The sequence below is a fragment of the Drosophila ficusphila genome, unplaced genomic scaffold (assembly GCF_018152265.1).
Source record: "Drosophila ficusphila isolate 14025-0441.05 unplaced genomic scaffold, ASM1815226v1 contig_414, whole genome shotgun sequence".
In the NCBI taxonomy this organism is placed as follows: domain Eukaryota; kingdom Metazoa; phylum Arthropoda; class Insecta; order Diptera; family Drosophilidae; genus Drosophila; species Drosophila ficusphila.
The window spans coordinates 895,186-916,309 of record NW_025064328.1 but is presented as its reverse complement, the minus strand read 5'-3'; the positions used below and the strand labels follow the sequence as shown (position 1 = coordinate 916,309).

The window sequence follows — 21,124 nt, the reverse complement described above, 5'->3', positions numbered from 1 at the left end:
AACCTAGGGAAAAATGCGAATGCAAATGCAAGGCAAAGAAAGTGCGCCAGAGCTGAAAAGAAATGGCACAGAGCCGCGAAATAAAGAAAGCAAAAACTGGTTGGGAGTTATTTCTTTCATCGGGGCTTGACTCTTTATGGCTGCAAAAGTTACATAATTGTCCACCGTCACCTCGATCTCGGAGGTGGTCATCCAGTGGGTCCACTACCACTTTGGTAATGTGGCCTCAATTCCATTTTTGCCCACTTGAACAGCTGTCTCGGCGCACCGGGCTTCCCATATTTCTCTTCAGCTCTTCAGAAGCTAACATTTCTCTTTTGAAATTATGAAAAAAAGAGCCTACGTGAGTCCCCTCAGGTGAGTTTTTCCTGCCAATGTTTTTGTTTATAAACATAAGTTTCCGGCAGCCTAAATGTCTGCGAAAAAAGCGTTAGGTCTTTGTTTTTCAGGACTTTCACTTTCCTCGTGAGTTGCAAAATCTTCAGGATCATTAGATTAAATAAACAGATAGCTTACAATCCACCGAAAGAAAATATTTACCTTATATGGGCTGCCTTTTTGTTTAGTTTCCAGACATAAGTTATCAGTTTAACCAATATATATTTTTATATATTATGGTTAATTGGAACATCGTCTAGTGTATAGTGCTTACTTTGTGTTTTGAAGTAATACAATTCTAATAGAATTGTAATTCCTAATAATCGATAATTATTATTTGTCTATCTATGTAATTACAGCTTAATCTAAGCTATGTTATTATTATTTCTGCAAACAAATATTTATTAAAGACATTGTTAGTACTGTTACTAAAAGTCTTGCAACATAACAGTGTACACAAATTTGAAGAGATAGTGAGGAAGCCTTAGTGTAAGCCAAACTTCGAAGCTCCAACTCTCTTTGTCAAGCTTTCTGGCTCTCTTCATGGAGCTCGGCTTTTGGCCACTTGCCGTCTGGCAATGCAATTCAGTTGCCAAACAAAACGCGATCGGCTAACATCTTCGCACCGCTCCGCCCTTCTTAGCTTTACCGTTACGCCTGCGGTCGGGAACTAGCTACTGTATCTAAAAATCTGAAAAATCATGGCCAGGTTAAACGCTCTGCTGCTGCCCGTAAGTTTCGGATCGTTTGATCTTCACCTCGACGGGAGGTGGTCCATGTTTAGGGCTTACCTCCCCAATTAACACGTCTTAGAGCCCACTGACACAATTTCCGCCTTTTCTGCGCGAAAGTCCCACCCAAAAGAAAACCGTCTGCGAGCGTTGAAAATTGTGAGTTGAATTTCCAATGAGCCTTCGACGGTTCTTCTTTCGAAACGTATTTGTTTTCGTTGGCCAGACAATTGACACATATCCGAATCATATGTGGGCCAAATTTGAAGGCTCTCTCTTCGGATGGAGAGACCTTGAAAGACACGATCGAGCGATCTTTCTCTTTTCTTCGCGCTCTCTTGGCCAAGTTGAAAGCCAAGCGAAATGTGTCATAATCTCTGAGCAACAAGTTGTGGCCAAGTTGCGCATCGTGGTTATTGCTATTGTTGGTGTAATTGCATAACCAGGCGTCATTCAACCGTTTGCTGGATGTGGATGTGGGCTTAACCGCCTGAATGTGATTTCTTGGAAGGCGTCGTCCAACTGCCAGTACACTTATTACCATTACTTTTAACTAGCTGACACAGTGAGCTAATGAGCCGTTGCTGCTGTTTTAATGTGAAGTTTAACTTCCCTAAATCGAACCACTTTCACAATGTTATGTTTGTTAAAAGTAATTTCAGTTCAAACGCGACTTTTACCATAAGCACGCACCAGTTTTTAATCACATGAAACGGGTTGCTAAAAAAATAAAATGCTAAACTACTTTCCTGTTTACTCGAAACTATCCATTTCACAACTTGGCAGAATTTGCAATTATAGTTTTTTATTAGGGAAAAGTTTATTGAAGATACACGTAGCTCAAATTACTCACAAGTACTTCGTTTCATACGAAGCTCTCAAACTTTTAAAATTGGATTAGTGAGAATGAAATAAGGGTCTTTGAATTTTAATCACTTATTATAATTATTTCTTCTTGTTTCAGCTTCTTTTGTTTATTTTAGCTTTTGTGGTGCACACATCATTGGCCACAGTTCAGCCAAAGGCACCAAATTTTCAGTACTTTGAAAGGTATATCTTAATCGTTTGTCAAAAAATTAGTTTTATACTAAATTTATAATACATTTTAGACCCAAGTACCGTTACCCCTACTACGATGAACATGGACGCGGCAAACTTCTGTATGGCTACGGTGGACCAGAATTGTACCAGTACAAGACCTACACGCCACTGGAGGGCATACACTAAGCATATTTAACTAATAGATGCATTGTAGTTCATAATTTATATATTATCTGCCTTATCTAAATTAAACGTTTTTTTATTTATCTGTAACGTTCAAAAACTCTCCTTAACTTCAGCAACAGATGGCGCTGTTAAGACCATCTGGCGTTTTCCAACCCTAAAACTCTTTTGTGATTGGTTGAAAGCCCGAATGTGGAGTGTGGCTAACTATCGAACGTCATCGATGTTTTGCCATCTCTATTTCGAATTTGTGTTGTTTTTGCCAGAGATATTTCAGATTTTGCATTTATATTCTAAATATTCTATAAAACATGTCTCGTAAGGAAGCCCTGTCTCAGTTTATCAATCAGATACACGGTCGCCCCGTGGCTGTGAAGCTTAATAATGGCGTGGACTACCGAGGTGAGGTCGAAAAGTTCAAAATACATAAAGCCGGCAATCACGATTTGATTTCCAATTGCAGGGGTTTTGGCTTGTTTGGATGGCTACATGAACATCTGCCTGGAACAAACGGAGGAGTACGTCAACGGACAGCTGAAAAACAAGTACGGCGATGCCTTTATCCGGGGAAACAATGTGCTCTACATTTCCACGCAGAAGAGAAGGGTCTGAAATCGTAGTCCTAAGGTTTATTCCATAAATACAACAGTCTCCAGAAAAAATTCTAACATTATTCTTAATTGGAATAGAGAGGAACAGATTGCAGTTCAGTCATCTGCTGTTGCTTATGCTGCATAGCTTCTGACTTGTTTAAAAACATTAGCTCTTCTGCACACCCAATTAGTAAGCCATTTTTGGAATAGTGCTAATTGCATAGTTTCTTCCAGTTTTAAAAGTAAAAGAATAATCATGGTCTTGGCTTTGCAATGCCTAGATACAATATCAAATCAATCCAATAGGTATCGCAGTAGTTCCTATAGGTTTCCAAGTGAAGCAAGAAGTTCAAAGTTCGTAACTTAAATTTATTTCATAAATAAATTATTTAAATAAATTCTGCTGTCATCCGCAATCAGCTGGGATAGTGGGGAGTGCCGTACTCCTGGGGAATGGCTCCGAAGTGCATCAGCTGGCGAACAGAGTAACCGGAACCCAGAGCGGCGATCAGTCGCTCCCCGCGGTATCCAAACTTGCGCTCGTAGTTCGATCGATAAGCGCGACCAAAGTGCGGATCGAAGGGAATCTCGCTGGGTTGCTGGAACGGCGAGTTGCCGAAGAAGAGGCGGTCCAAGTAGTCCAGCACCGCCTTCTTCTTCTGAAAGTGCTCCAAAAACGGATTGGCGGTGGCAGCAGTTCGCGGATCCTGCGAGGGGAGGTTCTTGAAGTACTGGAAGTTCACCAGGTCCACGTTGGAGAAGTCAAAGACCCCGGGAAAGTCGTGCAGTGTGGCTCGCACCTCCACCACGGAGCACTGTGCAGCCAAGGGCAATGTTAATGCGGTGATTAGTGGGTCTCGGGTGGCTGGCTTAATTGCCCACTTACCATTACCGCCAGTGCAGCAATTAAGACGTATTTGCACATTGCAATTGATTCGATGATCCGAACAGAGACGACACCTATACGCTAACCCGCGCCGAATTCAACTGATTTGAATAAATTCGGCCAACTGCACGGGCTCCACGGCGGCAGTGCGTCCGGCTGCCCAGCGATTTGCAATCGGTCGCAGGTCTTGTATTCTGTTGTAATATCCCAAATCGCCGTTACCCAATTCCGACTGACGCGATGTCCACCGAAAACCCGCCGAAATGTAACAGTAGAAATTAATTAATATGCATGTCGCATCAAGTGGCGTTCCAATCAAAGAGCTCGTCACCACAGCCGTTTCGCTGCGTTCATTTGGCTCTTGGGCACCGCTGGCGGCACTGCTACTTTATTACTCGCGGGCGACCCAAGCACCACAATCTACCGATCTTAATGAGTCTGCTTTGTTTGTTCGCCCCAAGATCGGTGCATCTAGCTGACCCACTCATCGATTTTAAATGAGTGCAACGGTTTGGCAAGCGTATACTTACTTGAGTCAAAACAAAAGTTTTTCTATATTTTAAGGGAAAAAAATTATGTATTTAATACTTGTTTTAGTTTTATTGGATTGGTGTCCAATATTTATTTCTCTTGTATTTATCCACATAGAAAACTTAAATTCCTAACTGTCTGTAATGAGAGAAATTATCAAATTGAAGTATAGTTTTATTTTAAATTAAAGACTCGAGTTCTATATACAGTTGGCGGAGTCCTGGAACTATTTTCACCATCACTAGCTGAACTCCTTTGAAACTTACCCTTTTTTACGTACTTTTATGAAACTCCCAGGCCTAAATCCCAAGTACAATCGATATGCAAATGGCAACCGTAACCTGGTGCGTAAGTCGATTGCCAAATTTCTATAGAAACTGAAATAAACAATGCTCTAATGCCACGGAATGGCAGTAAGGTCCTTCCCCACACGATTACATAAAGTTGAGGTTTAGTTGGCTCAGATTTTGTGAAATACGCACTCAACAAAGCACTTTTTGGCCCGCTGTCAGATAACTTAAAAAACAGTCACTCACACTTATTATTTTCAGTTAATTTCAAAAGTGACTAAATTTTTCGAATTATATTTGGATAGACTTGAAACCCGAGGGATTTTCCACACAAGGAATTCTATAATCCGCATTAACTATGGCAACCAAAGCGGGAAAAGGCGATGGGAAGCAGGTCAAAGGGAAAGTAAGTACTGAAGCCGAATAGATGATATTCCACAAAATGATATATTCTGCACTTGGTCGAATTTACACTCTGAGCACACATCCTTTCGCCTCGAAAGCTGACAACGTATTGGCAAAGCTGAGGTCCTTGCTGCGAGCGAAGTCTATTTCTGTGTTTAAAAATTTGTTTTGCGCTTATTTGCGCTTACTTTTTAATAAGTTTGTCTGAAAGCTTGGCTCCGTCAGGCAGCTCTCCTTGATGGAACTTTGTCACGAAACATAATTTGCAATTTCCTGCCCATCCGGCCATGTGCGTGCCAAGCTGGTAGGCAAATAAAGAAAATAAAATCGGAGCGGTGCAATTTTGTTACAGCTACCAATTTACGAGTATTTGGCCTCGCATTTTGCCGGGTTGGATTGTTGGCTGGTTGGTCGACTGGCTGGCTGGCTGGCTGGTGAGTGTCGAAGTCTCATCAGGACCAACGCAATAAAAGAGTCGATAAATCACTCACGTATACGATCCTAGGCTCACCTTATTCATTTAGAAGCACATCAAAATAAATATGTTTTTATGTAAGAACCAATCTCTGAAGGCAGTCGGGGGACTTGGCCCTGCTGTTATTCCCCACATTACCCATTCCCAGGATTTGATAATCGAGTTGTGTGCAATTTGTTTATTCCGCCTCATCCTGGTTGTTGTGACGTCAGGCTGAAAAAGTTTTTCGCCTTCGTTATTGAAGAGGCCGCTGACGTGGCGAACGTCATCACGAATGTCTTGGCTTAAAGTTGCGACTCCTTTTTGGGCCTCAGTCTTGCCACGCCGCTCTCGCCGGATAGATTTCCCAAAAGACAAAGACCGGACACGTTTTCCGATTTCTTGAGCTCAAAGCTCCTTGGGCATCAGTCAGTCTCGTATTTCTCTCTGCCCAAAAGTGATTTTGAATTTCTGCCAGGATGTGGAAGCTAGCCAACAAGGCCATGGCGGTATATGACCAGTAGATTGCATCTCCTCTAGCAACTCTTAGCTAATTGAATCCTTAGATCTGTGTGCCTGTGAGTGTGACTGCAGTGCGTTTTAAAATCATGGAACAAATGGATTATAAACTGTACAAATACATTTTGCTAAAGTCCAAATGTTTAAACCTTTTTTGAGGGCCTATAATAAATAATTACATTTGGTGCACTGTATATATTATCACTAAAAAGTTCTATAATAAAGTCTCATTATTCTGGAACGCATTGTAACCTAGGGACCTGTAAATACCACGAGTGTCTGAATCTAATGTAAATAACCGATATCTTTCCATATGTACAACTTGTAAATACAACCCGTAGTCGTATCTTCAAATCTAAAACCAAATCTAAATCGAACTCGTAGTCGTAGCTAAGTAGGACAGACCGCTCTCCATCTCAACTCATAATAAGTCTAGTTAGAATCGCAATGGCAGAGAATGCAGGTGATCCAGAAATCGCCAATCCTGATCCTGAGGAGGAGATCGCTAGCGACAGCGACTGGGATGGCGACGAGGTAACGCCTCCTTGGGAATAAACCCCAAAATAAGACCTATCAGCCGATATTTGGATTATATATCTCCTTTCAAGTCGCATGCCGCATACCGCTTGGTTCTCCTTTCTCATGATCCCTCTCACCTGCCCCAAAATAAATCCAGATCGCACCCAAATCTTAAGGTATCAGATATGGAGGACTCCAGGTAAGTGGCCACCACCCATCCAGACTCCCGTTCCCAGCTTCGTTTATTCTGTGGCACCTTCAGTGGAATGTTGCATGCACCACACTCCGTAAACCGAACAAATAATCCCTTGAGTTAGTCATACTGTTGATCCGATTTCCCCAGCTGAGGACCTCCAAAAACAAGACCGAGGGAGGCGGAGGAGGAGGTGGCGATGCCGATGACTTCGATGCCTGGATGAAGTCCCGCCAGCTGCTCAAGCCCGATGACCAGTTGGAGCTCACTGAGGCCGAGTTGGGCGAGGAGGTCACCAAGGTCCTGACCCCCACAAACACCAATGTGATCCGGAACCTTGTGGTCTACAGCTTCAAGGAGGGCGAGTTTGTTTTAGCTCCCATTCCGGGTAACACAGTCACCTTGATTGCCTTTCCCGGCAACTCACTGCATGTCGACTCCGAGGAGGGTCGTCGCCAGATCGAGGAGTCGGATGAGATCAGCTACCCACTTCCCATGCCCAACTACCAGGTGGTGGAGCAGCGCGAAACCGAAAACCTCGACGGAGAAGAGGGTGAGGGCGAAGAGGACGACGATGGTGCTAAGTAAGCATTCATATCTTACTAGTTAAAGCATTAAGTATAATGATTTGCAATACTTAAGCGCCAAGGACGCCGGCGGAGAGGAGGAGGAAGTCGAGGAGGAGGACGACGAGGAGGCCAAGGGCACCGAGGGCGATGAAGGCGAAGGAGAGGGTGAGGGAGAAAGCGGGGCTGCTCGTCCTGAAGACGGAGAACCCGCCCAACAAGCCGGTCCTGCTTCTTCAAAGAAAAGGAAGCTGATCAACCAATTCAACTATTGCGAACGCGGTGCTCTAACCTATACAAATCCCAAAAGGGTAAGTAAGCTTCAAATATTCATTAACTATAAGATATTATTTTTGTTTTTATTATTAATATTATTTTAAAATTTCTTGTTCACCTTTATATTCTATAATCTCATCTTTCAGAGTGTGGACACCCAGACAATTCCACCGCCTCGCTCTCAGTTTGGAGCTAATGTTCTGCAGTGGGTCATCTATGATTCCTATATGGAGAATTTCGAGGAACAGCAGAAGGAAAGTAGTGGCAAGAAAGAGGATCGAAAGCGAGGCAGACGGGCCAAGAAGTTCAGGGATAAGTCCGCCATTGCCGAGCAGTTAAACAAAAAGTATCTCAAGTGCTGGCAGATCCTCGAGCGCATGATAAACCAGAATATCTACGACGATATTGCCCATGATTATCGCTATTGGGAGGATCCTGCTGATGAGTTTCGGGATGGCGAGGGCAACCTGCTGCCCCTCTGGAAGTTCCAATACGACAAGACCAAGAAGATGAATGTCACAGATATCCTATTTAATCCTAGCTACTATGACTTATTTGCTGTCTGCTTCGGATCACGTAAGTTCCTAATTACAAATTATAAAATAATAAAAAAATTTTAATTTCTCCTATCTAATCTTTTAGATGACTTTATGAAGCAGACTAACGAGGGTTATTTGTGTCTCTTCACTGTCAAGAATCCTTCATTCCCAGACTACATAAGTATGTTTTCCATCCAATTTTAATATATAGTTAATCAATGACTAATCCCTCATTAAAATTTAGTTCAAACCGACAGTGGTGTTATGTGCTGCGATATCCATCCAACATATCCTTTTCTGGCGGTTATCGGTCTCTATGATGGAAATGTGGCAGTGTACAACCTTCGGGAGAATTGCAAGGAACCCTTGTATGTTTCCAAAGGAGTAAAGTGCAAGCACGGCGAATGCGTTTGGCAAATAAAGTGGGGACTTGACATGAGCGACGGCGAAGTCAACTTCTTCTCTGTGTCTTCCGACGGGCGGGTCTTCAACTGGATCCTTATGCAGAACAAACTGTGGGTCACCACCATCATCACATTGTATCGGGAAAATGGACTCGTGGACGGACCAGATGGAACTAAGGTCAGCCTGAAGAGCGGAGGATCCTGCATGGTGTTTCATCCCCTTGACAATAAGGTAAGCCTGTATACTTTTTTGTCTAATATTTCAATGTTCAATAAATCATTTATTTTCTTCTTTTTTATTTTAAAGGTATTTTTGGTGGGTACCGAATGTGGATTCATCTATAAATGCAGCACTGCATTCAGTTCCAAATACCTGATGACCTACAATGCCCACAACATGTCCGTTTACCGCATCGATTTCAACCGCTTCAACAGCAACATTTTCGTGTCCTGTGGCGGCGATTGGAGGGTCAAAGTCTGGGAGGACATGCGTGCTGATCCGCTCTTCATCTTCGATTTGGGAGCCGCCGTGGGCGATGTGAAGTGGGCTCCCTATTCCAGCACCGTATTCGCTGCAGTGACCACCGAGGGCAAAGTGCACGTTTTCGATTTAAATGTGAATAAATACAAGCCCATTTGCGTGCAGGCTGTGGTTCCGAAAAGAAAGAACAAACTTACCAGATTGGCCTTCAATGAGAAACTCGCCTTTATCGTTGTGGGTGATGAAAAGTAAGGACTACATTAACCTCCTATTATGAATAGTACTTTTAATACCTCAAATTTCATTACTTTTTCTAGGGGCGTGACCACATCTCTGAAGCTTTCACCCAATCTCCGCATGATGGTCAAGCCGCCTAAGAAACAACTGTATCTCGACCAGCATACACTGCAAGTTAGCAAGTTGGAGAAGCTCCTTTCCCTCGTTCGGGAACTTCCAGAGGGAACAGTAATTCCCGATGCAGCCACTACTGTGCGAACATAAATCCAACCTTGAATACTCAAACATCCCAGCAGTGCAAACACTTATAGTCTGATTGTATGTATTTTATTTTACACATATAGATCTGCTGGTTCTAAAAGAATCTTGATTCTTCCGTCTTGTGTTGTGTTATGTTCCTATTAATCTAACAAAAAATTAGCTATCAACGTGTAATCGAAGTCTACCAACAAAAGGAACTTAGATTCAATGTAAATGTCACAAAATTGTATAAATGCTTAGAACAGAAATAAACATTCAATAGCACTGTAGTCAAATCCGTGGTGTTCCACAAAAACATTAGTGGTTTAAAAGATCTTCTTTAAATCTCCAGCCCAAAATGATTACAAAATAGTTTACTCTTTATGTTTTCTGTGGGTTATCAAGTCCAGTGTTTGGTGTTTGGCCTAAAGAAAAATCTGTAATTGAAAACTTCCAGACAGATTGCTTTTTTCCTATAATGTCTCATTCCATAAAAATCACGCTTGTAATAGTCACCCATCTGAAACAATAATCTCAGCATTCAGCAGATAAAAAGTAGATGTCAGGAACCAAAAATCAATAATTCCCTTTCACAGACAATATTTTTTAAGAGTGTAAGCTGGCTCAATCCTCGTCCGCATCCAAGTCTGCGGATCTCACCTTGATGTGCTTCTCCTCCAGATACTCGAGCACGTTATTTGGGCACATGACGCTTTTCCCGAGGAAAAGCACAGTGGACATGGGATGCAGGTAGTCCGCCGAGAAGGTGGTGGCCTTCCAGCCAAAGAATCCACTGGCCTTCGCCTCCGTTCCACTGATCGAATAGGGCAGAAGATTCACACCCACCTGGTTGGGTTTGGAGAACTGGACACGGAAATAGTGACCATCGGTGGCCTTGATCCAGTAGAATCCCTCGTTATCCACGTAGGGTTTGCTCTGCGACTTCTTCATCGCGTTGGATCGCTCCAGATCCTGGACATTAAAGCTAATATCGATGTCGTAGGCATCCGGAGAAAGGTGGTTCGTTTCGATGGCACTTTGCAGAGCCCGATTGTCCAGCCAGTAGCGAATGCCCACGTTCTCGAATTCCTCCAGGACGTGATTGAAGGTGGTCCTCAGCTTGTCCAGGCAGCAGGGTGGAGTATGCTTCCCCAAATAGGAGTAGTAGGGCCTCTCATTGTACACACTTCCTATGCAGGATTTGGTGGTCCTTTCGCAGCCGAACAAGTCAATGTCGGTGATCAGCGGCAGTGAGGTATTCGAGGATGAGAACTGTCCATCTAGGACTAACCCGTGACCCTGGCCCCAAACCTCCCTCGCCTGAGCCTTTCCAGGAACCCTGTAGGCCCGTCTCACGATCCTTTTGATCTGCAGCTTTTTGTACATTTCCCTAAACTGCCGGCGACGCAGATCCATCCTCCTTTGTTTTGTGTGAAAGGAGGCGAAGAGACGGCGACCCTCCTGGAATGCTTGTGGGAACACCGTGGTCTGAAAGGGTTTTGGTTGTAATTGGAGCTGGAAAAAGGGATTACAGGGAATTACTCACCGACAGGTTGGCTATTTTGGCCTGCATGTAGAGCATTTCCGGAAAGGGCAGGCTGAAGGGCTCGGGCATTGCTCCTAGGACCGTGGCATCCAGCAGGATTGCGTGCTTTTGCAGGAACTGTTTGGAAAACCATAAATTAAAAAATTTATTCAACGGACAATTTTAAAAAAGATTACTTAAATATCCTATAAAAAAAAATCCGACAACACAAACTTGGTAAAAAGTAATATTATTCTTGGTTTGTTAAAACTTTTCTTTCCATTTCAGTTAATTCAACACTACCTTTTATACTTTTTAATACCCACCAAATCACATCGCTTGCTGTCGTTGGTGGCCACCAGTTCGAGGGTCCAGTCCGGCAGATCCAGTGTCATCCGGACGCAGCTGCTGAAGGTCTTGAGGTTTCCTGCGAAGGGAACAAGCACCATTCGGCGCACCGTTTCCTCCGGCGGAACAGGTGGCCTCTGCTCCTTGGGCTGACCTGGCAAGCCCAGTGAGTTGATCTCGCGCAGGATCTTCTGCAGGATGTTCTTGCTGCTCAGCCGCACGCTGTCCGGCATGATGAGGACATACTTGGTGCGGATGGAGGCCAAGGGATTCAGCTCCTGCCGCGTGTGTCGCACATCGAAGGCCAGGCTCTTGAACACCACCGTGCTCTCCTCGCCGGCGGTTAGATTCCGTTCGTAGCTAACTGGGGGATAGGCATACTCCGCTCCGCCGTCTTGGAGCACCAGGATCGGCATGTTGGGTATCACATCCAGGATGCTATCGATGCTCGCTCGCAGATCCTGCTCGAAGTTGTAGTGACCGTAGAACACGATGGTGATGGACTTCCTTATGTGTTTGTTGGCATTTCGCAGCTTATCCTTCGCCGAAAGTTTGGCGGCCTTCGGAGGTTCCTCGGGTGCAGGGGATTCCCCGGAGAGAGCTCTACTTATCCGGCGCCAAAGTAACGTGTTCCATGTGTAATAGAAGAACACCAGGTTGGCCAGCAGGAACCCCAGCAGGAGGAGCTTCACCAATCTCAACCGAAACACCTTCATGGCGGATGACGGGATGTGCTCTAGATTCTTCTAGCGGTGTGTATCTGTATCTATATCTGCTCCCGGGTATCTAAACTGAATCTACATGGCTTGCAGGAGTATCTCTATCCTTGAAACACACTGGTTTCCTCTCCAGATCCTCCGACAGATTGTAACTCATTCTAAACCTTCAACTGCCTCTGTTTAAGGACTCATTTAACTCTTTATTTCACGTTTTCAAAACTTTGTTTTTGTGGCTATTCCTTTTCCCTCGGCTATGCGCAAATACAGATTTCCTCCCCCTGCGGAAAAGCGCTTTCAGCTCGAACAGCTGATGGCGCCGGAGCTAGGAAAAAGGATAGAAAGCTTTTTCCCAGGATAAGTGACCGTATTCAAGAGCTTTCACCAAGGAATAACAGCTTCTGTTAAATAAAATCCTGTAACAAACTTGTAAATACAAATTAAGATGTATCTTAATTGTGAAACACTCGTATGTTTAAATGTTAACATCATCTTACTACAAACAAACACAATTTGAACTGGTACTTTTGATTAATTAATTCTTTGATAAAACTACATATCTTTCAAAACATTAAAAGCGTTTATTTATATATCTCAATACAGTATAAAATATTTATTTGAGGAGATATTTATCAGGGGTGTTGTAAAGATATTTCACTATTTTGCTTTTTATTTATTTTGTTTGTGTTAATAATTTGTTACTTCAAAGTTTTGATCCCAATTTAATGGTAAAGCATGTAAAGCCTTTATTGTTTTCAGGTAACATTCAGTGGAAAGTTTTCTTAGACTTTCCTGTACAATACTGATTCGTAAGAGATCAAATTTAATATCCAACTGATTGGATCCGAGGGACTACTTTCCCATACCGGCGAATAGAAGTGGAAAGGGCACCTCATCGGTGGTTAGAATCGGCGGAGTGGGTGGTCGTGCCTCGCCCTCGGTGGTGCTATTTAGCCAAAATGTGGTGACTGTTCCCTTGCCCTTCAGCTCGACATCTCCACGATGTTCCATTTGAAAGGTACCAAACTTGTCCAGAATAGCCTTTGTGGCCGAGGAAACGTGTATCTTGCCGGGTTGGCCAGAGCTTTCCATTCTCGAAGCCGTGTTGACAGTATCTCCAAAAAGACAGTAATGTGGCATCTTTTTGCCCACCACCCCAGCACAAACTGATCCCGAATGCATGCCAATGCGGATTTGGATTTTGTACTCCGGTTTATGGCGAAGATTAAAGGAGCTAACGGCCTGCAAAATATCCAGAGCCATCAGAGCAATTTCGCGAGCATGTTTATCGCCATTGGGTTCTGGTAATCCGGAGACAACTAAATAAGCATCGCCAATTGTCTCCACTTTGTAAACATCGTAGAATCCAATTATCCTGTCGAAGGTGCTGTACAGATCGTTCAAGAAATTCACCACATCCATGGGACTACTGCGGGCACAGAGTTCCGTGAAGCCAACGATGTCACTGAAGTAAATGGTCACGCTGCTAAATTCCTCCGGTTCCACGAGGTCCCCGGCCATCAATTGCTGGGCCACAGGACGTGGAAGGATCTGGTAGAGAAGCTCCTCGGTGCGCTGTTTTTCCAAACTCAACTGGCGGGTTTTCTCCTCAACAAGACTCTCCAAATTATTGGCATACTGCTCCATGCGGTTCAGTAAGTCGTCCATTAGATTCTCACAGAAACCCCTGAATTAATTTGGTAATTATTTATTATTAGTTGATAAATTATTATTGGGAGAGGTCACTCACTTCATTATGGTGCGAATATTGCTGCGAATCGTTGAGAATGTGGGCCTTTCTTCTTGGTTGTCCGCCCAGCATTTTTCCATCAGTTCCAGTAGATCCGGTGGACATTCACGTTCCCGAATTAATGGCCGGAACCCATTGCACTGACGCACCTTGTGCAGAATCGTATGGACGTCCATCTGCTGACGGGCCTCCTGGTAAGGTCCACCTCGATTCACAATCTCCTCCAGAATTATGCCAAAGGAGTAGACATCCCCGCGCTGAGTAGCTGGACAGCAGCCAGGAATCGATGTTAGTGGCAATAGTTCCGGAGCAATCCAAAGGAGCTCTAAGAAATAAAAGGAGTTTTAAATGTCTGAACTTTGTTACTTAAAACAGGGGAATCTCACTAAGATAGTAGTTTTGATCCCTCACAAAATCAGAGGGCGTGGTCAGCGTTCTTAGTCCGAAATCGGAAATCTTGAGCACAAATCTTCCATCAATGAGGCAGTTGCAAGACCTCAGTTTTCCATGGGCTGCCACATCACTATTGTGCAGATAGTTCATGCCCTTAACAATGTCGTGAATGAGGGACATGCGGAAGTTCCAGTCGAGCTCGATGGCCTCGTTCTCCAGGACATCCTTCAAGCTGCCCCTCGAGCAATATTCGGTTAGAATGAGAACCGTGGGTCGTGGCAAATCGATGCAGGCTCCCACGAATCGCACCGTGTTCTCGTGGCTCACATCCCGCGCCTGCTTGATCTCCCAAAGAAGTTGCGGGGTCAGGTCCACCTTCTTCACGTTCACCTTCTTTATGGCCACCCGTTCGCCCTTGAACTGTCCAATGGTAGTGTAAACCTGAGGAGGCAATGAGGTGAAGCTGGCGATGGAGGCGCGACCGGAATGGATTCCGAACTGCTGCAGCGAGATGTTCTCAACGTCCAAGCGCTGGAGTCCTCCCTTCGAACCAAACATGCCTCCCATTTCGATAAGGACGTCATCGGGACGAACTCGCCAGGACATGTTGTTCAGCTCCTTGCTAAGTTTCATCTGCCTAAAAGGAATTATTACAATTTTATTACTTACTATTTACAAGACAAATCGAAACGAACTATTAAATATTAATTTATTATCATTTAGACTCCTTCTTTGGTGTTCATAACTTACTTTTGAAGAAGGCAAATAACCAGAAACACAAGTCCAAAGAACAAAGCCAAGCCAAATATGGAGTACATAATGGTGGACACTGCAATAGGCAAATATTACAAGTTGTGGATCTTTTTTGACCAGTTGAATCTCACAGTTTCCAATGCAATCCGTTGAATTTCCCAGGAAACCACAGGGTGGAACATCCGGCGGCGGTTCCTCGCGTCCACCTGGCCAATGAATCTTCTTTCCATGAACAGCTGCATATTCCCTTTTGAATAAGTTGAAATTTATATTAACTTCCCATAAACATTTAATTATCAAACTTACTTGTGAACACCGGAGTAGTGGGCCACAACCGAAAACTTTCCGTTGATTGGATCCAAATCGAGAATGGAATAATCCGCATCCCGATCACCATTATCATCGATTCTCACGTGCCCAGTGATTCCCTCAAAAGTGCGGTTCCACATCCTCCTAGTGATGTTAACTCCATCTCGGATGTCTCCTCCTTCAGTGAGGGTTTCATTCAAGGCCATTCCCAGCAAATAAACTCCATCGTAGAACGCTCCAATGAAGAAGTTCACCTCCTCGCCTTCTCCAAACGTGTAGTTATAATCGTATAATGCGTTTTCCCGAACATTGTCTGCAAAGTCCTGGAACTTGGGACTTGTTGGCTGCAAGAGACTGACCCTCAAAAGAGCTTCATATGCCTTTCGGGCCTTGGCGTCGTGCTCGTCCTTCATCTCCCAGCCTTTGTCGCCCCAATAGTCACTCTGGAAGATCTCCACGTCCAGGAAGACCCATTCGCCATTGGTCATGCCAAGACTGTGAGCCGCCAGCATGAACTTTCGCACCAGAACTCCGCGAACCGAAAGGATGACAACTAAGACATGTAATTAATATACAACATTTATATTATGAATTTATTTTTTAAAAAATGAGTTTTGTATTTCAGTTGTCTAACAAACCTTTCTTGTTTCTGTTCAAATTTACCTCTTGCATACATGCTGGCATCCTTCAGATAATTCTCGTAGATCTCCTCCTCGTTGCCGTTGAGCTCCCTCACAAAGCTCAGAAGTCCCTCCTGCCGCAGTCCATACTCAAGGTTCTTGCCCACTGTCCACGAGAAGAGTTCCGATCTGTCCACCAACAAGGCCACGTGCTTCCAGTTGAACTGCCGAAAGACACTTGCGAAGACCAGGATGAGTCTGCACTGGCAGTAGGACATCCTGGTCAGAGTTGGATACTTCGACTTGTCCTTGAACATGCCCTGCAAGGAGTAAGAGTATCGAGAGGGCTAGTAGCCCGTTGCTCAAGCCAGGAGTGGTTCAAGCCAGGCAGTAAATATGGTAACAATATCTTAAAAATAATGTTGAAGTTCAAAAGGAAAAAATGTTTTTTTGAGAAAAAAGAAAGAAATTAAAAAACTACTAAACTTTTTTAAACTTATTTCTTTTTAATAGTTAAATATTTATAAATTTCTAACAGACCATTCAAAACTGGTATCTATTTATTCTTAAACTTACCGTGTTCTCGTTCTTCCACTTGTGTATCCTTCCCAGGATTCCAGAAGTCACCGTGAGCTCACCTTCCGAGGAAGGAGGCTGGCAGCAGGTGGGCGAAGGGGAAACGCTACTTGTCAATAATACGGAAACTTAAATGCAAATTAAAGAGCAAGCCGAAAAGCATTTAATTGCCAATGTCAAGAGTACGACCACGACAATTAAGCCGGCTAAATGTGATTGCTTCTGGCTGTGTGTGGAGGGAACTGGGTATTGAGATCCCGGATGTGGATTTAGCTCAGGCTCGGGGTTCCGCATTCAACCGGGTCGGAGGTCACATAATTGAATGCGGCGTGCTGCGTTGCTTGACACGCGACTCGAGAGTCCTGTTCCTGCTCCCCTCCTCGTCCCCCTCCAATCCTCACCTGATCCCCCATGCCGGTGATGATGGGAGTGTTCCAATAGGCGGCCAAACGTGCAACCGGCTCAAGGGCAAAGGCGCAGGCTGGTCCAATGAAGGCGATTACGTCGTCCTGGAAGTGCATGTCGGCCGCAAGTCCTGGTGCCCGAGCTCCCGAGCAGGATGGGTAACTATAGTTAAAATTAGAGTGTGGACACAGACGTTTTATATTTTTGCATATGCAAACATCCCAAAAAATTATAATATGTACTATCTTAAATGATGAACTTTTTATAGTTGACTTGATTTAAAGAAAGGTCACAGTTTTCAAGCTTTCACTAACCTTCCCTTCTTTTTCAAAAGCGTAATGTTGTGGGGCCTCAGAAAAACCTTGTTGATCTGATCCAATGCCAAATCTACGGCCGGTCCACAACGCTCCAGATCAAACGGGGAATCTGGTGTTAGCCAAAAGTAACTTATCATCATGGTATCCCTAGATGAATGCTTAATCACTTACCCAAATGAGATGCCATAAGTACCCCAACATTGTAGACACGCATCTGGCCCATTTCCCCCACTTCAGTGTACTTAGGAAGCGGATGGGTCTTGGCTTCCCTGTTTCTCTCGAACATCTTCAACTCGGTTCCCGTTTCATTACTATTAAACCCAACCATCGATGTGGTAAAATCCAGACCCATATCCTTATTCACATCATCCCAGATGATCTCATTGCGTCTGGGATTTGGATGGGCACTATAGGAATCTCCGAGCATCAAAAAGAACACATGGATGCTGATTCGAAGTAGTTGCATTTCGATGAGTTCCCAAATAGATTACTAATTAACGAAAATAATCATTAAATCTTTTTAGTTGAGTTTCCTATCTCACTTAACAATAATCATTTTCCAGACTTTAATATTTAAGTCTTTATAAGAATTAAATACTTTAATTAAATATTTTAAGGATATATATTTAATTTAATTTAATTTAAAAACCGAGCCAACAAAATAATTACTCTGCTAGGCACTGAAAATAATAAATTGTCTGGCACCAAATATCTCAAAAAGCCATTCAATGTGAATAATAATCGCGACGAAGAAAATCCATCTACTGATTTAATTTTATGGTTTAAATTTGTCCCAAAAGTCTGCCTAGATCTTCGATTCACCACGCGGCACTTTAATTTCAAGGGTCACATAGAAATTTGAAATTAATTCAAATCACAATGAGACGTAATGGGGCGCGAATAATTATCCAGTTTAAGATCAAAAATGCTCAACAGTTCTTTCGGCAAGTCCTTAAATTTAAAGACCTTAAAAGTCTTTAAGTATTTTGTGTTCAAAGCACATTGACACTTTTTAAAGTTTTTAATAAACAAACACTTCACTTCACCGTATCCAGTTGTATTACCGAAGGATTATAAGGGAAAACTTGCCCGAAGCACGATAAACGAATGAACCGCCGGTCCAGAACTGTTGCTCCTTTTATACACGAGAGGACCTGAGCTCGGCAAAAGTCGTCCAGGAACCCGAGCCGCTGTTTGGCCAATAAGATGCCAGGAAATTGCTGGCCAACTGGCTTCGTCTTAAAGGAAAGTGAATCTCTAGGTTAGGCGAACACGGTTTCAATGTCTCACTTGTTGCTCCTCGGCCCAATTTGAATGGTAATCGTTTGGAAACGCCGTCGCGTGCCTTCAGCAATTAATGTGCGTCTCTTCGGTGGCAATCGTATAGACTGCTTTAAGATTTTTTAATTCAACTGGTGTTTTGTGAGCACAAACTTTTAAATCCACGGAAATGAAGGTTTAAAAAGTGTGCTTAAACATAATGAGAAATAAAAGACTATAACATTTTTTATTACTACAAGACCAAAATAAAATTTAATAACAAAGAGAACGATTAGGTTCATCTGAGCAACATTAGTATACATAGTATTAGTTTTTTAATAATTTAAAATTTATTTACTGACCAGCTTCACTATCAACTAAAATCATTTCCGCTGCAGACCGCCACCAGGGCGAATCACACCCGCGGCTGCTTTCTTCACCTCACCAATGGCATACAGCATGCGCTGCGGCTCAGTTAGAAACCAGATCCACAGAAGCACGCTGTAACGATAGAGCTTATCCTTCTCCTGAAAATTCCGCAAAGGTTATAGGCGATGATTTTATGCCAAGAACTAGAAACTTACAATGCGCCCTACGACGTTTTCCAGAAAGTCTGTTCGCAAGGATCGCACGGCCACATCAAGACGACTTTGTTTCTGGGTGACATTGTGGATGGCGCTCAAGTACCGGACATTTTCAAACATGGGCTGCTCAATGGGAGAATCGTACACAAAGGGTCGCAAAGTTTGCTCCAGACGTTTGCTGTTAATTAAATAAAAAAGTTATTGAGTTTTAACAAACATAAAGTTACCAACTTACAGTTCGGCCAGTTGATCCTGGGCAGTGACACAGCTTTTCCTATTGAGCATGCTCTGAAAAGAGTATGAGAGCAAACGCCCGAACTTCTCGTATTCGAAAAGACAAGCCTTGGCCTCACCAGCCTTAATGTTCTGACCCAAATGGGCTGACAACAGATTGGCAATCTCCTGCACAAACTGGGAACAAATACCTTGGTGGCTGGCATTCATGGAACGCATTGTCTGGATCCTCTGCCAAGTGTCCTGCGCCTGATTGCGCATTTCCTCTGAAGTGTCCAGGCAATTGCGTTTCTTATCGCAATCCAGCTGAATCGCTATCCACAACAATTCCGCATTGGACAAGGCATCTGATATGATTTTGGTCAGCTTTTTGTCGCTCTCGTGACGACGCATTGCTCTATCCATCTTTAGTTTGGTGTTTTCGTATAAAACCAGTTCAATACGCCGCTGAGTATGCTGCTGAATGTGGATGGTAAGATCATTTAAAAGGGTGTCGTGAATGTTGCTCAGCTGATGATCGTTCAGCAGCTGCAGATCGTGCATCTCGCGCGTCATGTCCGACAAACTGAGGCAGTGAATCTGGCCGAGATCCAGCTGATCGATTAGAGCCTGTGTGGCCTTGGCCTTAGCCATCGTCGTTAAGTAGGATAGTGTATAGAATTGGATGCTGCAAGAGTAGGTTCGTATTCATTTTTAGCTTGTGCTTTCTTTCTTTTTTTTGCTTACCCAAGTTGCAAGTCCTCCAACTTGCTCTTTTCACGCAGAAGGTCTGCCTCCGCACTCTGGAACTCATCATAGTCCTGGATCTTGAAGTTCTCTTTCACATACAGGGTAAAGTACTGCATGAATGAGTCGCACTTGTGAAAATACTGTTCCAGTGGCAGTTGATGCATAAAAAGTGGTGGCAGTTGTTGAGATGTAAAGGCCTTCTTGGCTTCACCACTAAGACGGCAGTTTTCCCGCTGCAGTTCTTCCAGTTGTTTGGCCTTGGATTGGCAGTCGCTAATCAGATCCCTCTCCCTCAGTTGCAGTTCGGAGGCGGCGCACTCTACCTCGCTTAAATGGTTGTTTACCGAATGCTTCGTGTTTCTGCGAAGAAAATAAAATTTGATTGAATCATTAAAAGCGTTTAAGAGGAGGTTGGACCAAAGAGCCTAGATGAGCAAAGATAGTTCGGAAGAGTTAGGACCCCTAGTTTTTATATATATTAATTATATCGAGATTACTAATACATATCGAAAAGAAAGCTGACAAAGTAAGAATCATATCCAGGTTGCTTACATCATATCCTCCAGGAGAACGGCATATTCCCTCGATGCCTCTTCGATACCGTCAATGCCCATGTTCAAGGCGTCGACATCCTGCTGTTTATAATTCAGTAGACCGGGACTTTCCAACTCGATTTGCAGGAGTTTTAGCTCTCGATCTGATCTAGTTAGCCACTCGTCCCGCCGCTGCATTTCCTCCCGCTCCAGAACCTGTCGCTCTGTGAGGATATTCGCATCCGTAATGTTCCCGGACAGGAACTTGAAGAACTTTTCCATCTGCTCATCGTAAAGAATCCACTGGTTCGAGCTGTCCACGCCCAGCTTTTTAAAAAACTCAGAGTTCTGTAAATACAGGGCGTTATTAATAATTTAATTAATTGATTGGCTAGTTGTACGTACACTCAGCAGGTCCCCCATGTTTTTAAAATACAACAAAAGAAGCTGAGTAGCTATCGATGTTATCGATGGCTCTCAGCTTCGGCACTAGTGATAACACCTTCTGTTGTCCTCTGACAGTGATGGCTCTTAATAAGAAATATTTTGCAATAATTACAATTTATATATGTATAATGTAATAAATCAATAAGACGGTGCTTAATT

General features: G+C 43.5%; 7 protein-coding genes across 10 annotated transcripts; 3 read left to right on the top strand and 4 right to left on the bottom strand.

The window, feature by feature from the left end:
* Positions 1–978: 978 nt before the first annotated feature.
* LOC108095202 lies at positions 979–2,483 on the top strand. Of its 3 annotated transcripts, none has more exons than XM_017196209.2 (3): positions 979–1,109; positions 2,074–2,159; positions 2,219–2,483. In XM_017196209.2, exons 1-3 carry the CDS (start codon positions 1,080–1,082, stop codon positions 2,334–2,336), a joined length of 234 nt encoding a protein of 77 aa, XP_017051698.1. In that variant the 5' UTR covers positions 979–1,079; the 3' UTR covers positions 2,337–2,483. The 3 variants fall into 3 exon arrangements, with proteins under 3 accessions (XP_017051698.1, XP_043064064.1, XP_017051699.1); XM_043208129.1 differs by lacking the exon at positions 979–1,109 and adding an exon at positions 1,686–1,761; XM_017196210.2 differs by lacking the exon at positions 979–1,109 and adding an exon at positions 1,792–1,825.
* A 75-nt stretch (positions 2,484–2,558) lies between these two features.
* LOC108095201 (U6 snRNA-associated Sm-like protein LSm6) lies at positions 2,559–3,342 on the top strand. Its single transcript, XM_017196208.2, has 2 exons — positions 2,559–2,735; positions 2,797–3,342. The coding sequence occupies exons 1-2, from the start codon at positions 2,645–2,647 to the stop codon at positions 2,943–2,945; spliced, it is 240 nt and encodes a 79-aa protein (XP_017051697.1). The 5' UTR covers positions 2,559–2,644; the 3' UTR covers positions 2,946–3,342.
* Positions 3,275–4,715, bottom strand: LOC108095200. Its single transcript, XM_017196207.2, has 2 exons — positions 3,813–4,715; positions 3,275–3,741 (listed from the first exon to the last, which is right to left on the bottom strand). Exons 1-2 carry the CDS (start codon positions 3,849–3,851, stop codon positions 3,343–3,345), a joined length of 438 nt encoding a protein of 145 aa, XP_017051696.1. The 5' UTR covers positions 3,852–4,715; the 3' UTR covers positions 3,275–3,342.
* Positions 4,716–4,849: 134 nt separating this feature from the next.
* On the top strand, positions 4,850–9,756 carry LOC108095198 (dynein intermediate chain 2, ciliary). 2 transcript variants are annotated; one of them, XM_017196204.2, is made up of 8 exons: positions 4,850–5,039; positions 6,874–7,307; positions 7,366–7,600; positions 7,712–8,141; positions 8,208–8,285; positions 8,349–8,740; positions 8,816–9,237; positions 9,307–9,756. In XM_017196204.2, exons 1-8 carry the CDS (start codon positions 4,992–4,994, stop codon positions 9,488–9,490), a joined length of 2,223 nt encoding a protein of 740 aa, XP_017051693.1. In that variant the 5' UTR covers positions 4,850–4,991; the 3' UTR covers positions 9,491–9,756. The 2 variants fall into 2 exon arrangements, with proteins under 2 accessions (XP_017051693.1, XP_017051694.1); XM_017196205.2 differs by having other exon boundaries at positions 4,851–5,039; positions 6,877–7,307.
* LOC108095199 (fukutin-related protein) lies at positions 9,538–12,331 on the bottom strand. Its single transcript, XM_017196206.1, has 3 exons — positions 11,318–12,331; positions 11,013–11,129; positions 9,538–10,954 (listed from the first exon to the last, which is right to left on the bottom strand). The coding sequence occupies exons 1-3, from the start codon at positions 12,053–12,055 to the stop codon at positions 10,091–10,093; spliced, it is 1,719 nt and encodes a 572-aa protein (XP_017051695.1). The 5' UTR covers positions 12,056–12,331; the 3' UTR covers positions 9,538–10,090.
* Positions 12,332–12,764: 433 nt separating this feature from the next.
* Positions 12,765–18,855, bottom strand: LOC108095237 (atrial natriuretic peptide receptor 1). The gene is made up of 12 exons (XM_017196264.2): positions 18,801–18,855; positions 17,350–17,668; positions 17,176–17,287; positions 16,858–17,023; positions 16,457–16,534; positions 15,924–16,200; positions 15,258–15,813; positions 15,083–15,198; positions 14,949–15,027; positions 14,192–14,835; positions 13,806–14,130; positions 12,765–13,742 (listed from the first exon to the last, which is right to left on the bottom strand). The coding sequence occupies exons 2-12, from the start codon at positions 17,642–17,644 to the stop codon at positions 12,908–12,910; spliced, it is 3,483 nt and encodes a 1,160-aa protein (XP_017051753.1). The 5' UTR covers positions 17,645–17,668; positions 18,801–18,855; the 3' UTR covers positions 12,765–12,907.
* Positions 18,710–21,002, bottom strand: LOC108095238 (augmin complex subunit dgt3). The gene is made up of 6 exons (XM_017196266.1): positions 20,924–21,002; positions 20,538–20,866; positions 19,983–20,345; positions 19,258–19,923; positions 19,023–19,200; positions 18,710–18,965 (listed from the first exon to the last, which is right to left on the bottom strand). Exons 1-6 carry the CDS (start codon positions 20,939–20,941, stop codon positions 18,822–18,824), a joined length of 1,698 nt encoding a protein of 565 aa, XP_017051755.1. The 5' UTR covers positions 20,942–21,002; the 3' UTR covers positions 18,710–18,821.
* Positions 21,003–21,124: the final 122 nt, after the last annotated feature.